The sequence below is a fragment of the Vigna unguiculata genome, chromosome 4 (genome assembly GCF_037176805.1).
Source record: "Vigna unguiculata cultivar grain cowpea cultivar isolate G323 ecotype 2 chromosome 4, ASM3717680v1, whole genome shotgun sequence".
NCBI classification, from domain to species: Eukaryota; Viridiplantae; Streptophyta; class Magnoliopsida; order Fabales; family Fabaceae; genus Vigna; species Vigna unguiculata.
Window position 1 is genome coordinate 39545764 of NC_140795.1, and position 16102 is coordinate 39561865.

Here is a 16102-nt window from a genome sequence, read left to right on the forward strand (position 1 = left end):
GAAATTCATCTTCCATCTTATTTTGTAATCTTGTTTTAATAATTTGAATTATATAGAATGGTCTCTTTTTTTGTTGTTGAAATAGTAGAAATAAAAAGAATTAAAATAAGACGGATTAATAATTTGAATTATATAGAATGATCTTTTTTTTTTTTGTTGAAATAGTAGAAATAAAAAGAATTAAAATAAGACGAATTAAGTTATTATTCAAGTAAAATATACTTGACTTCCCAATTTTTGTCAAATATTGACATAGTTCATGATTGATAAATTCTTCAAATCTTGATGATTAAATGCATCAACAAAGTTGAAATTTCAAACTAATATATTTTTTTTCAAAGATCTAAAAGATAAAATTTGTTCATATGTTAAAAGAAAAATTGTGTGCTACAATTGAATTGATTTTGAATTTTGTGATATAAATCTAAAACTTCTAAAAGTAAAATGTATTTTTTGATAGATTACGTCATCGTATTAAAATTAATTTAAATTTTTAGATTTAATAAATTGGCATAAACTTTACAATACAATGTTACTTTCCATTTTTTTAAACTATAATTATTTAAAACAAAATTGACCCAAAAGTTTATCAACTACATTGTCTTAAGTGTATTTGGTTTGCAGGAAAAAAAAAACTGCTTTATCATATTACTATTATTTACAAAATCTACTCCACTAAATAAAATATATATATTTATATTTAAATTCTTCTACATTGAAAAAATTTACTAAAACAAGTGAAGAAAAAGTCAAGGTCTAAGACAAACATTCCTCCCTGCGCACAAGGGGCTTCTAGTAAGAAAGTTTATGGGCCAACTCTTCCTGCATCTCCATATGTTTCTTCCTGCACCCCTATAGATGTGATAAAATGATCACTTACCTTTAATGAAAAAAATAATAAAAACCTAGATTATTTTCCGATTTAGAATTGAAAATACACTGTGCAACTTGGAAAACTTTCAGATTACACGATCTAGAAGAATAAAAAATAATTAGTTATAATAACGAATTTAAAAACTAATTTATAAACTAAATTTAGTATCAAATAATCTTTATCATAAATAAAAAATTATAACTCATTTATTAGATCGAAAAATACATTATAGATAGTGCACTCTTTCTCCTTGCACAATATCACCTATGTTGTTACCTTGGGCCACCACCGTTATGCCATTGTCTCCATCATCGTCGTCACGTCCTTTTCCAAATCTAATATAGTCATTTTTTCAATTAATTATTATTTAAGAATAATTATATTATATTAAATCTTTGATAATATATATATATATATATATATATATATATATATATATATATTACAATTTTTTCATCATATATTTTATAATTTATATTTTTCTCAATACTAGGAAATGGAAAAAAATAATATTATTAAATAAATCTTTTAAATTTACGTACTTAATTTGTATCATATTTTATAAAAATTTAAATTAATTTTGTAATGGTTAGTAAAATGAGTTTTACCTTGATTAAAACAATAACTCAAAAACTTATCATTTTGAGTAAAATTAATCCATTTAAATATTAAAGGTCAAAATTTCAACTACAATAAGCAAATCCTTATTTATTATAAATTTTAACATTTCACACTAACTATTATAATTATATTTACTTGTTATAAGCAAATAAAATGATAAATATTATAAAATGATAAATATTATAATTGAATAAATAAAATGTTGTATAATTATAAGTAAATATATATAAATAAACATGATAGTGTCTAATTAAAGATAAATTTAAATAAATAGAAAGATGTTAGATAGCTCGATTAATACAAATATATAAATAAAATATGAATAGATTATATATATATATATATATTAAATAATTTTAGTTGTTCATTCTTTTCCTATGATAGCTTTTAAAATTGCTTAAATGGTTACCATTATAAAATGAAAAGTTATGATAATTCATTTGCAGTCCATTTTCTTTTTGGAGTTTCATAGTTTATTAGGCTCTCAAAGTTCTTATATCAAAATAAGATTATGTTAGTCATCGGTACTAAACTCTTATATCATTAAATATATAAGATCCCAAATAAGACCAACATTTATGATCAATTTAACAAACTTCTAATAGAATGATAGAAGACTCATAAAAGCATGTGTTTTATGAGTCACAATTAACATTTTCTTATATGAAGAAACATGTCTCAGATTAGTCTTTTGTTTCATAGTTGAAACATAAACCAACTTTTGGAATAATCAGTGATTATATTTGTATGTAACATAAATGATAAGAAGACAAAATTATTTAAACCCAAACTTGTGACATCTGGCACCTTCTTTAGCAATGTAAAATTATTTAAACCCAAACTAACTGAAATTAAACTATTAGGATATATATATATATATATATATATATATATATATTTATGCATACAAAACGAGTCACTATTCTCTTTTATAATGTTCTTTGTTAACTAATAAGACAAAGGTCCCAAAAATGATATTATCCTTATTTGTAGAGTTTTAGTACTTTGATGAATATTTAGTTTATTCATTGATTGGTTGCCATAATGAAGACTTTCAATGCTATTAAAGATTCTTGTTAACTAATCGTTCACAAGTTTTCATTTGGACACTGATAAAACTTTTTTTTACAAAGAGCATTTTAACCACCAATGAGTGAGCAGGACAAAGAAAACATTACAAATCAAGTTTCTTTTCCATGACAATGCATTCAACATTAAAAATAACCATGTGACATGAAGAACAAAAATGTTAGAAGAAAAAATAACTGAAAAAAAGTAAAAAAGTAAATTGAATATTTGAGTAACATGACATATACCAGTTGGAACATTAGAAGCCACATTTGATAAGATAAGTATAACCAGAGCAAGTATTGCTATTCCACTAGCATGATCAACTCGAGAATAAGGTTCCATAATCTCCCAAAGAGCACCTGGAATTCCAGTTTTATTGAAACCATCTACTGTTATGAACATTCCACAAAAGAATATCAATAGTGAATAAGAAACCTGTTCCAACAAAAACCATTATCCAAAGTTAAATTTGCACCAAAACAACAATTTTTACTTGCTGATTGTGTTTCAAGAGAAAAATAAAAATTAGGGTTAATTATTGTTTTTGTCCCTATACTATAACACGATTTTGATTTTCATCCCTATTTTAAACACTTTAATTAGGCTAGATCCCTATACTCAAGATATAGATGTAGTCCTTTCCACCCAATAATATTAATTGTTTTTTTTTTACGTGACAAATGACAACTCAAGTCGGATCAGTTCACAAATTCCCCTCTTGACAACATTTTAAAAAGTCAGCATGATTCGACATTTGTCATGCCAAATAACAGTTAACGTTGTTGAATGAGAAGGACTCGGTCCATGCATTAAGTATGTGAACCTAATAGAATCAAAATTTGAAATAAGAATGAAAATACAAATCGTGTTATAGTTTAAAAACCGAAAACATAACCCATGAAAGATAAATCTTACCTTTTCTAAGGATGGTCCAGCATCTTGGAAATCAAGAACAACCAAAGCTAGAGCAGCTGAAATAGCACTCCATGACATATTCAAACCAAGAAGCATTGCAACCAACATTCCCAATGTGATTATGTAAACACACGACTTCCATAGTATATATCTCCATCTTACACTCAAATTCTCTTTTACTTCTAAAGTGTTCAAGACAGTTTCCACAACTGGTTTAACCCCTTTCGCATCAGTTTTTGAAGGACTAGTAGTTTCCTCACGTGTCTCATAACTCATACCATTTGTCTCCTCCTTTGATGCATTTGAGTTTCTCGTGGAATCCAATGTGTTACTGAGAACCTTGTCGATTTCACCATCACCCACTACCGATCGGTTTATTAGAGTCTGAACGTGAGGGGAACTCGGAAGATTAAAATTTTCCATGCGTGTATTCCACTGTTCAGAGTTGAGTGAGCTAAAATGAGACATTGTGGCTGGGGAAAAGTGATGAGAATTAACCTCTTCCTCTGCTGCATGACTTGCTAGTGGATCCTCTTCATCCTTTTGAATAGACAACACCCTCCAATACATGACCATGAGAATCAAAGCATTCATTACAACCCCTACAAGCATAGCTGGAAGAACACCAATCAGAAATTGCCCAAATGAAATTTTACCCTCAACTGTTATGACAAGGTTTTGAGGGTTCCCAATTGGAGTTGCTGCAGAGCCAATGTTAGAACTTGTGGCAAGTGCAAGCAACAAAGGGTGTGGTGGGAGGTTGTGTTGCTTTGCGATTTTCAATATGAATTCTGTGAGAACAACACAAGCAGTGTCATTGGTGAAAAGAGCACTTGAAATAGCAGAAATCACACAAATTCTGAAGAGTAAGTCCTTTGCTCCCCTGCTTTTCCAAGAAAGCAATTTTCCTATGTATTTGAACATGTCAACTCTTTCCAAGTAAACACTAACTACCATTGTGCCGAAAAGAAGACCTAGAATTGGAAGATTGATTGCTTCGTATGCTTGATCTGGACTAATAACTTGGAATATGACCATCAACATTGCACCTAACAACGACCCTGCAGTTCTTCCAATGGGAAGGAATGGCACAACAGGAAAAACTGCTAGCATCCAGAAGATTGCAAAGGCAACGAATCCAAGCACTAGTTTTGGAATAGATGCCAATGCCATTGTTGTAACTCTTGAAGAACCTAGTTTTGATCAAAGACTCAAAGTGTCACCTCTAACCGTTATTCCAACTTCATAATAGAATGAAGTTTTGTAGAATGAATTTTCCTGAACATAAAAAGTCATTTGATTTGTTAACAAAAATGCATGAAAACCAGAAAATTCAAGTGAGATTTCCTCCATAAAAGTCTAATCTACTACTCTATAACTTTAACTTTTACAAAGCATTAGAAATTTAAGTGAGTTTTGAATTGATTTTCTAACGCGGAATCACTACGTATTTAGTTTTTAAAATCAATTAAAGAATAAAAAAATCACGTTAAATGATGTTACTTTTGCATTGGAGAATTGATTCTAATCAATTCTCCGACGTTGAATCAAACATATTCTAAATCTCATATTGAATAAAAATGAGAAAATTTAACCATAATCATAAGATTTTAGGTTGAAAATAGTGTTAGTCTCTTATATAAGTTTAACTTAATAAAAGTAGAATATATGTGAGTGAAAAATGGGAACATTCATAAGCATGAATTGATTGTAATTTTAATCGAATCATGTCAAGTGTATCATGGAAACCATTACCAAAGATAAGAAAAAACGACACTACACATATTCAATTCACTTACCTTGGAAAGCCACAATCTATCACGCCCTCTGATTTAACGTATACGACCTTTCACCAATTTGCTGTCTTTGAATAGGAATTCATGCCATCTGCATGAAAAGCTGTGAACTTTAACAAACTAAAGTTTTTTTTTTTTCAAATTGAAATTGAAAAATAAAAAAATATCTTATTCAACTCATAAGTGTTCTCAGGACAACTCGTAATCACATGGAAGAAAGTGACCCTTTCTCAACATTATATAAACACGGACAAACATTTATGTAACCATAAAGAATAAAAAATTTAGTTATAACTTCATTAACTCAAATGTATAGGCAATGTAAAAACTATGGGTCTTCTAAAAAATAAAATTGATACCCGAAAATTGATAGATATTGAATGCAGTACCAACTTTGTAATAAAAAAATACATACTCTGACGTATTTATATTGGCATAACGTCACTCTACATTTACTGTTTATTCATTAAATTTTAAGATCAAGTTATTGCTTGATAATAAAGAATTTATATTAACACATTACTTAATCTAAAGATAACTTGTAAATTAAATACAGTATTAATTATAAATTTAATTAATCAATATAATTTATTATATAAAGTAATATTATTAGAATTCGAATTCGGACCATTTGATTAAGGGACAAAATCTTAAAACATTTCACTAACATTTAACATAGTATAATTATCTTGAATTACTAGATATATTAAAATATTTAAAATTAAGTTAAACAAATTTTATAAAATTAGAAAAGTTGTTTGAGTTATATAAAACAATATTAAAGTATGTGACATTATTCAACCACTGAATAAGCTCACAAGAGTAGTTATTATTACATTGTATTTTTTTTAATAGACTACCAAGGACAATAGAGCACAATACTGCAAGTCCATATAATAAAATACCAATCACATAATTTTTCCAAGTCCATAAAACATGCACATAATACTTCAAACTCAAGTAACTGTCGTAACCACCACAGTAGAAAATAGACCAAGGAAAGCAACCTTACTTCCCTGTTATCAGTGCATTGCATTGTACTAGGTCTGCTAAGGATCTTTGCTATTCAAGGGTACAATGATAATGGGGTGGAACCTATATAGCCTAATTTCTATACAAGTGGTAACAGATATTGTGCAGTTGAACGGCAACATCATCTCCGCTGCATGCATCCTTCAAAGAATAAAAATAGTAAAATGCATTCACCTAGTGTCTTCAACTTAAAGGGCAAATTGTTTACTAATCAAGTTATACATCCAATTCTCCATTCACCAAATGTTGGGGTTTTTAAATGTATGATCCTATGCCACCTCTTTAGTGAGGACTCCTTTTTTAGGTACCCCATCTACAAGACCTAATGTTGGATTTATGATGGGAACTTTGTGTTTTGTTTTTAACTTAAACTAAACATTGCATATGGTACATGTCTCACTCATGCTCTCCTATGATTCTTTCATTTCCATTAACCTTTTATTTAGTTAATTTTAATTTCAAAATAAATTATGAAATATATAATAAATGTTTTATTTTTGGTTAATCCATGCATAAACAATATGATGATTGTTTATTTTTCATAACCAGAGAGTACTGCAGGTTTCGCGAGTTCTCGCTTGGACGAGATCTCTTCGCCTGAGCGAGATTGCTCTTCACCCAAAAGTGATGTCCCTCGCCTAAGCTACAACTGAACTGAAAGGGATATGATTGAGGTGCTTTTTCAAAAGTGGGGACGCAATTGACATTTTTTTCCCGCGGATACCAAATTGACACACTCCTACCAAAATGGGTACTATCCGAGTAATTAAACATAATAATAATAATAATAATAATAATAATAATAATAATAATAATAATAATAATAATAGTAATAGTAATAGTAATAGTAATAGTAATATAATAATAGAAATAATTGTAGTTAATAATGATAATAATAATACTTATAGTAATATTGATCATAATAATTATATTTGATAACAACAATTATAGTTAATAATTATTATTATTATAATTAGAGCTAATAATAATAACAATAATTAGAGTTATAATTGATAATAATAACAATAATATAAAAATAAAATAATAAATATCATGAAAATTATGTTGTACTTTTGTAAATATTATTATTAATGAGATGAAGTTGTAAACTCAATTTTAATTATAATAAATAAAATTAATATCACAATATGGTGCAGTTAATTGATTTTACAAAATAATTATAATAGTATATGTACGCACATTTTTTTTATTTATTTCAAATTTGTTTAGAATAATAATATTATTGTTATTATATTTTATGTAACCATTAAAAATAATAATAACAATATTAATATAAATTATAATTTTTTTAATAGATTAAAAATCTATTTAGCAAAAGTATTTAGTATCGTTTTTTATAATTAAAAAAATATTTATACTAATAACATCACTATGAATAATAATAATAATAATAATAATAATAATAATAATAATAATAATAATAATAATAATAATAATAATAATAATAATAATAATAATAATAATAATAATAATAATAATAATAATAATAATAATAATAATAATAATAATAATAATAAACAACTGATAATAATAATAATTTTTATGCTATAAATATTAATGTCAATGCAAATACCAAGTCTAATGTTGACATAATAATAATCTATAATCTATTACATATTAAGAAAATAATTACATATTAAGAAAAGAAGATACCACCAAAATTACTATATTACCCATCTTCTTTTATTGACAAGTGTCACAAAATTTAGTTTTTTCGTCATTTTAAAACTGTGTAAGAAAAGGATCCGGGTTCAAATCCTACAAAAACCAATTTATTTTTATTTTTTTCATTTATTTATGATTTCAACTATAATACTAATGATAAGTAATATTATTATTTGTAATATTTTTATAATTATTAATAATATTATTATTTGTAATATTTTTATAAGTATTATTATTATTATTTGTAATTATTAATAATATTATTATTATAAATATTATTTGTAGTGACAATAGTAAAATTATAACCAATATTAATATTATAATAATAATAATAATAATTATTATTATATGTTACTATTATATATTATTATTATTGGTATTATTAACATTATTATTATATATTATTATTATTATTATGAGTAAAGAAGTAATTAAAAAAATTATTAACTATAATATACAAAAATTAATACAAAAATTAATAGTGAAATTATTAGTATTATTACTATTATATTTTGTTATTATGAAAATTATTAACATTATTAGTAATAATAAAATTATTACTGTTATTATTATTATAAGTATTATTAAACATAGTAATATATAATATATTAATATTATGATTATATATGATTGTTGTTATTATCAAATTAATTGATAATATTAGTATGTAACACCCCATTTAATTAAGTACGTGAAATTAAAGGAATGTCACAATAGAGATAACATAAAAACGCGGTCTGGGATCAACTCCATACAACCCATGGCATACCACAATGCCCAAAAGAAACTAGAGGAAAAGTTAACCAGAGTGCATAAAACTAAGGATGAACAGATACATGGGTCGCAACCCTAAACGAACTCATGCAGAAATAACAACTAGTCCACACGGACTATGCAGCAGAATCTCCACTTCCTTACTGACTTCTGGAACCTCGCCCATCTGCTCCCATCAATTATATTGATGATCATTGCAAGAAAGAAGAACCACATACAAGACAACCATACAATACACAGGGTAAGCTAGAGCCAATAACATAATCATCATATAGTTAAACATGATTTCACCATCCAATGTCCATACAACAACCAAGCATGTTATGACTCTTCAATCAATACACTACAACTCGACTCGACTCATCCGGATACGTATAACTTAGTCGGATTCAGCGGATGCTTGCACTTGTGGTGGATACCCCTGCTCGACCCTGAGCTGCTCATCTCCGAGCTATGTGTTACAAGTGTTACGATGAATCAAATCTCCCTCACCACAAGGTTAGCTCTTAATGAATTTCAGGCCTCCTGCTACTCTCACCACAGGAGTCAGTCCGCTCTAAGTGAGACTAACTGGCCCCTTAGAGTGTCAGGATGCAGTCCTTACCTTGAATCCTTACCTAGTTATACAGATGGGGCACCACCATGGACACCCACTAATAGGGGCCATGGAATTACGTCCCGATCACTGAAGCGCAGCCCTGGGAATCTCACCTAGAGATCCCCAATGACTTACGCACTGACACAGACCCAACAAGCAATAAATCCACAATAGGAGAATATCAATCATACCCACATTCCCACGTCTATCTCAACACAATAACACCTCATTCTTATCGCATGTTTAATTCTTACCATTGATCACCACCCCTCCATGAGTATAGGGCCTCACCTCATAACGATAACATGTCCTATAAGTTCCAACTCATTCATAAGTCTCACATGCCGAACTTCCACAATACCCATCATTCCATTCAAGAATCATGTCACACACATATGGCGATCCATCATATATATATATATACACATACGTCTCAACATACAAGCATACCCAAGCAATTACCACTCATCCGAAGGTAACAAAGCAACTAAACCACACGCTGTCTCGCCCAGCCCCTCGCTCAGGCGGAAGGGCCTCGCTCAGGCGAGACAGTCTCGCTGAGACGAGTCCCCCTCCGCCTAAGCGAGGGCTCGAAACAAGGAACAAGAACCACTGCGGAGTCTCGCTTAGGCGAGATCCCTCTCGCCTGGGCGAGTGGTTCGCTCGCTCAAAATGATGAGCACGTCGCCTGGGCGAGATTAACAGTTCTCGCCCTGATTCGCTTGCAATAGATGTATCATTCCAAACCAACGAAACATGCCAAGAACTCCACGCATCCAAAATAATGATTCATCCATACAACGACAACCAAACTCAAAAACAGTCCACAAACAATATAACTCGAAACCCTAACTTCCCGTACCTGGAAAAAGGGCTAACAGCTGGGTTCTTGGGCACGAACTGGGACTACAGCAGCTCCTAGAGCAGTTTAGCGAGCTGGAAACAGAAGAATATTATCAAACGAAGCTACCTAGTACGATCCCAATTGGAAATCCGAAATAACAGTGCTAAACAAAAGAGGTATGGGGTTGGAACAACTTACGTGGGACGGAATTGGCTCGAACAAGCGCGGCGGAGACCAAAGATTGAACCCTAGCGGAGGTGATTGCGGCTGCTCAAAGGGTTTGGGAGATCTGTTTCAACAAGTGAGGGGAAAGGGTGGTTAGGGCAGACTTAGGGTCTGTTTTCCCCTTTTTGGGCCAGCCCTAAGGCCCAACGGTTTGGGGCAACTTTTAAGATAAAAGGCATATAAAAGAAGTGGGCCTTACATTCCCCCCAACAAGAAAATTTTTGATCTTGAAAATAAAGACTCACCAGACAAACAAATGTGGATGTGATTTTCTCATGTCCTCCTCCAACTCCCACGTCGAGTCACCCATCCTCCGATCCCAGATGACTTTAACAAGACTGACGGTCTTTCCACGACGTTCCTCAACCTTGCTGTCCTCAAGAGCGATGGGTGGTACTTCCACCGTGAGATCTTTCCTGATCTGTATATCCTCAGCTTTCAACACGTGGGCCGGATCGAATACATATTTCCTCAGCTGCGACACATGAAACACTGGATGAAGGTTCGCCAACTGCGGGGGTAAAGCTATCTCATAAGCCACTGGTCCAATTCTCCTCGTGATCTGGTACGGGCCAAGGAATTTGGGTGAAAGCTTCCTTGAGCAGAGAGCCCTTCCCACGCCCGTGGTTCAGGTCACCCTCAAGAACACGTGATCACCGGCTGCGAATTCCAAAGGCCTCCTCCTACGATCTGCATAGGCCTTCTGCCTACTCTAAGAAGCCTGCATCCTGTTTCTCACCATCCTCACCTTCTTGGTGGTCTGCTCTAACAACTCTGGTCCAACCAACACTGCCTCTCCATCCTAATACCAGCAAAGAGGAGTCCTGCACCTCCTGCCATAAAGAGCCTCGTATGGCGTCATGCCAATGCTCGCATGAAAACTGTTGTTGTAGGTAAACTCTATCAAAGGCAATACCTCATCCCAAGCCCCCAGATGATCCAATATGCAAGTCCTCAACAAATCCTCTAATGACTGAATCGTCCTCTCAGACTGGCCATCGGTCTGAGGGTGATAAGCTGAGCTCATAGTCAACTTGGTCCCCAATGCCTCTTGTAAGGTTTGCCAGAATCGAGATGTAAACCGCGGGTCTCTGTCAGAAACTATGCTCGAAGGTACCCCGTGTAATCTCACAATCTCCTTAACGTATAGTTTACCCAACTTGGCCATGGACATCCTCAAGTTCATTGCCAAAAAGTGGGCACTCTTGGTCAATCGGTCCACTATCACCCAGATGGTGTCATGTCCTCTGAAAGTCCGTGGAAGATGAGTCACAAAGTCCATGGAGATGCTGTCCCATTTCCACACTGGTATCTCTAAAGGCTGTAGAATTCCCCCGGGTCTCTGGTGCTCCACCTTCGCCTTCTGACAAGTCAGACAGGCTGATACGAACTGGGCAACATCCCTCTTCATTCCCTGCCACCAGAAGGTCTCATTGAGGTCCTGGTACATCTTAGTCATGCTAGGATGCAAGCTAAGACGACTTTTTTGCCCTTCCTCAAGGATCAACTTCTTCACCTCTGCATCATCAGGTACGCATACCCTACCCTGAAATCGCAGTATACCATCATCACTCAAAGCAAAATCTCTAGCCTCATCTGACCCAATCTGTTCTCTAACTCTGTTCAGACCAACATCCAACAACTGCCTCTCTCTGATCGAGTCCAAGAAGTCACTAGATATAGTAAGGTTACTACACCTAATGGACTCGGACCCCAACTCCACCTATATCCTCATGTCTCAAAAATTTTTCAGTAGTTCCACCTTCTTAATCATAAGGTGTGCAGTATGCACTATCTTCCTACTCAAGGCGTCTGCCACCACATTCACCTTCCCTGGGTGGTGTAGGAGCTCGAAGTCGTAGTCCTTCAGGAACTCCATCCACCTCCTCTGCCTCATGTTCAACTCCTTCTGATCGAAACTGAGCACCATAAAGATAGTGCCTCCAGATCTTTAAGGCAAATACTATCGCTGCCAACTCAAGGTCATGAGTGGGGTAGTTACGCTCATGCACCTTAAGCTGTCGTGAAGCATACGCCACCACCCTCTTTTCTTGCATCAAGACACAGCCAAGTCTGAGATGAGACGCGTCGCAGTAGACTTCAAACGGTTTCCCCACATTCGGAATTACCAATATAGGAGCACTCGTCAATCTCTTCTTTAGCTCTTGGAAGCTCTCCTCACACTTATCCGTCCAAGTGAAAGGTTGGTCTTTCCGGGTAAGCAAAGTCAAAGGCGCCACTATCTTGGAGAATCCCTCTATGAATCTCCTGTAGTAGCCCACTAACCCCACAAAGCTCCTGATCTCTGTGGCCGACTTAGGATTTTTCCACTTTACCTCTACCTCGACCTTCGCCGGATCCACTGCAATCCCCTGGGCCGATATCACATGCCCCAAGAACTGAACTTCATCCATCCAGAACTCACACTTGGATAACTTGGCATACAGCTGTTTCTCGCTAAAGACACCAAGTACCAACCTCAGGTGTTCTGCATGTTCCTCCCGAGTCCTGGAGTAGATAAGGATGTCGTCTATGAAGACCACGACAAACTTATCTAGGAAGGGCCTGAAGATCCTGTTCATGTAGTCCATGAACACTGCCGGAGCGTTGGTCACACCAAACGGCATAATCACATACTCATAATGGCCATACCTTGACCTAAAGGCTGTCTTCTGTACATCATCAGCCTTTACCAAAATCTGATGGTAACCTGATCGTAGATCTATCTTCAAGAACACTGATGACTCATGCAACTGATCCATCAAATCATCAATTCTCGGGAACGGATACTTGTTCTTGATAGTCATCTTGTTCAGTTGTCTATAGTCCACACACAGACGTGAACTCCCGTCCTTCTTCTTCACCAACAACACTGGTGCTCCCCAAGGCGAGGTGCTAGGTCGGATGAACTGTTTCTCCATCAGATCTTCTATCTGTTTCTTGAGCTCTACCAACTTTGCCGGAGCCATATGATACGGAGCCATCGATACCGGACTCGTCCCTGGTACCAGGTCAATAGAGAACTCCACTTCTCTACTAGGAGGCAACCTTGGTACTTCATCCGGAAACACGTCTCCAAACTCATGTACCACAGGTATGACTGATGGTCTGTCTCTCTCTCCCACCTCCATACGGGCGAAGATTATGAAGCACAACGCGCCAATCTGAATCTCCCTCACCGCCCCCTAAGGGGACACCAACTCGAGATCCTCTGAATCGGGAAACAACAACCTTTTCTCCCGGCAGTCTATAAGGACGCGATTGGCAGAGAGCCAATCCATCCCTAAGATCACTTCCAAGTCTTGCAGAGGCAGGCAGATTAGATTTACCTTGTACCTGCGTCCCTTTACCTCCACTGGACACCTAGCACACAAAGACGACGTCGTGACCAATCCCGACGCTGGAGTAGACACCGCAAGCTCGCATACTGGCAAACCTAGACGTTTCACACAACTATCTGACACAAAGGAGTGTGTCGCTCCAGAGTCATACAACACACAACAAGACACACCAGCTATCAAGCAGCAACCCATAACCAAGTTACCTGAACCAGTCGCCTTTGCTCTTGTCATAGCATACACCCGGCCTGTCGCCTGAGGCCTGTTGCCTCTGTCCCTCCTCTGATGCTAATGGGGAGTCTGAACTGGAGGGCGTGTCGCTGCCCTGGCAAGGTTGGGACAGTCCTTCCCAAAGTGGGCTTCCTTGCCACAGTTGTTGCACCTACGGTAACCCTCCATACGTGGACAAGCGTTCCTCGGGTGGGGTCCTCCACATGTGTAACACTGCACTTGACCCTGCTGAGGAGGAAGACCCCTAGACCCCTGAGGCTGATGAATAGGTCTGTCATACGGTCTCCTCCGCTCGTCATGTCTGGGCTTGGACCCCAATGGTCCACCAATCCTCTGAGGCTGCTGAGGCCGCGAACCCTCTACCTCATTCTTCATCTTCTCCATTACCCTGGCCTTCTCCACCAGAGCGGCAAAATCCTTTATGGACAAGGGTGCCATCATCAAGAGAATGTCGCCGCGGAGTCCATTCTCAAACTTACGACATCTTCACTCCTCATCGAGAGGCAAGGTGTAAAAACGGCTGAGATGCTTGAACTTCTCAGCATAATCAGCTACTAACTTCCCTCCCTGTATGAGCTGGAGGAATTCCACCTCCTTGGCATATCTGACACTGTCGGGGAAATACTCTGAGAGGAACTTTCCCCAGAAGGCCTCCCAAGTCACAGGCTCTCCTCTCTCCTCCATGATGGACTTCATGCTCATCCACCAGTGTTCAGCTTCCCCGGTCAGCATGTAGACGACAAATGCCAACCTGTTATCTGTTGGGCACATCTTCGTGTAACATCCCTAGGGATTATTACTTAAAAATAAATATTAAAATAAATAATTGCATTAATAGCCATCTCGATAAAAATCCCAACGCGGGAAAATTTCAATTCATTAATATAGCGCGCCAAAACTCATAACTAAATTCATAAAATGTTACAAGTTCCCAAAATTTGCATTTAAAATATAAAATACATATGAGTAAAACTCTAGCTCTAATCCCATGCTAGCCCTCACTCCGCCATCTGAGCATCCTCAGCACCACCTGTATCAACATCTGCTCCCGTGTAACGAATTACACGATCATCGCCACACACAAACAGAAAGGGTGAGCTGAGAAAATAAAATAACAACATGTAGAACGCCAGATAAATCATATACCCATCTTATTCATTATATATATAATTCTTGGCCAAGATCCTAACCCCAAGACTTATCAGTCTCCAAATCAAACAATTTGTTAGCCTTGAGCTCGGGAATCTGATGCTCACACGAACCTGCCCGCTCGTGGTCCTGCCTCTACGAACCTCCCCGCTCGTAGTCCTACTCTACGGACCTACCCGCCCGTAGTCCAACACATGTGATCCACCAGCCCCCGTACCTCCCCGCACGTGGCATCTCTCAACGTGAGCACGGAACATACGAATCTACCTCGCTCGTATCCCCACGTGAGAGTAACTTGATATGAACCTCCCCGCTCATATCATCACATGTCACACCATCCATGAACCTACCCGCTCATGGCACAGCATCTCCCGATCCAAGCAAAGCATCATTGTCAGTTAAAAACAACACACCAGAAAGCAAGGAGCAACAGCGTTTCCGCCTGGCTCGGCCCACACGTCGCCAGGCGAAATTGTTCCAGACCGCCTGGCGGTATTCACTCACCGCCAGGCGCCAGCGTCCTCCCAGACCCACTGTTTTCTCGTCACCGCCTGGCGGACCTCACCGTGCCGCCAGGCGCCTCTCAGTGCAGGGTTCCCTCACGCTGCGTCTATCGCCTGGCGGTGATCAACAAGCCGCCAGGCGCCATGTCAGAGGCATTCTGCAGCTGATATTTGGCACTCCATTTTGGTTAATTCTACAGCCTAAGTTACTCGAAGAGCAACTCACCTTCTGACTCAATACCCCATTCTGATTTATTGCCAATTCCCATCCTATTTTAATATCGTTATAGCCCAACCTCATCCTTCCCTCATTCCAACTAGAGGTTTATTTATTCTTAAGTCATGCCACCAGGCCTTAATTCACAATTTAACAGATCCGATTCCCATATCTCCCTTTTTCACAATCATACTCACTCGTACACCTAGTATACTCAATTGACAGTCC

General features: G+C 36.0%; 1 protein-coding gene and 1 pseudogene across 1 annotated transcript; both read right to left on the reverse strand.

Annotated features, from left to right (window-relative positions):
- Nucleotides 1–805: 805 nt before the first annotated feature.
- Nucleotides 806–4902, reverse strand: LOC114182730 (silicon efflux transporter LSI3 pseudogene; annotated as a pseudogene).
- Nucleotides 4903–10677: 5775 nt separating this feature from the next.
- LOC146887148 (uncharacterized) lies at nt 10678–13567 on the reverse strand. Its single transcript, XM_085672045.1, has 8 exons — nt 13388–13567; nt 13089–13189; nt 12862–12944; nt 12378–12534; nt 11953–12088; nt 11743–11850; nt 11176–11238; nt 10678–10947 (listed from the first exon to the last, which is right to left on the reverse strand). The coding sequence occupies exons 1-8, from the start codon at nt 13565–13567 to the stop codon at nt 10678–10680; spliced, it is 1098 nt and encodes a 365-aa protein (XP_085528171.1).
- Between the last annotated feature and the right edge of the window lie 2535 nt (nt 13568–16102).

Coding starts and splice junctions, on each gene's coding strand:
- LOC146887148 (XM_085672045.1), bottom strand. CDS start 13,567: ATGGAGGTGGGAGAGAGAGACAGACCATCAGTCATACCTGTGGTACAT. Junction 12,945..13,088: donor AAGACAGCCTTTAGGTCAAG/GTATGGCCATTA, acceptor TATCTACTCCAG/GACTCGGGAGGAACATGCAG. Junction 11,239..11,742: donor TACAGCCTTTAGAGATACCA/GTGTGGAAATGG, acceptor TGCTGGTATTAG/GATGGAGAGGCAGTGTTGGT.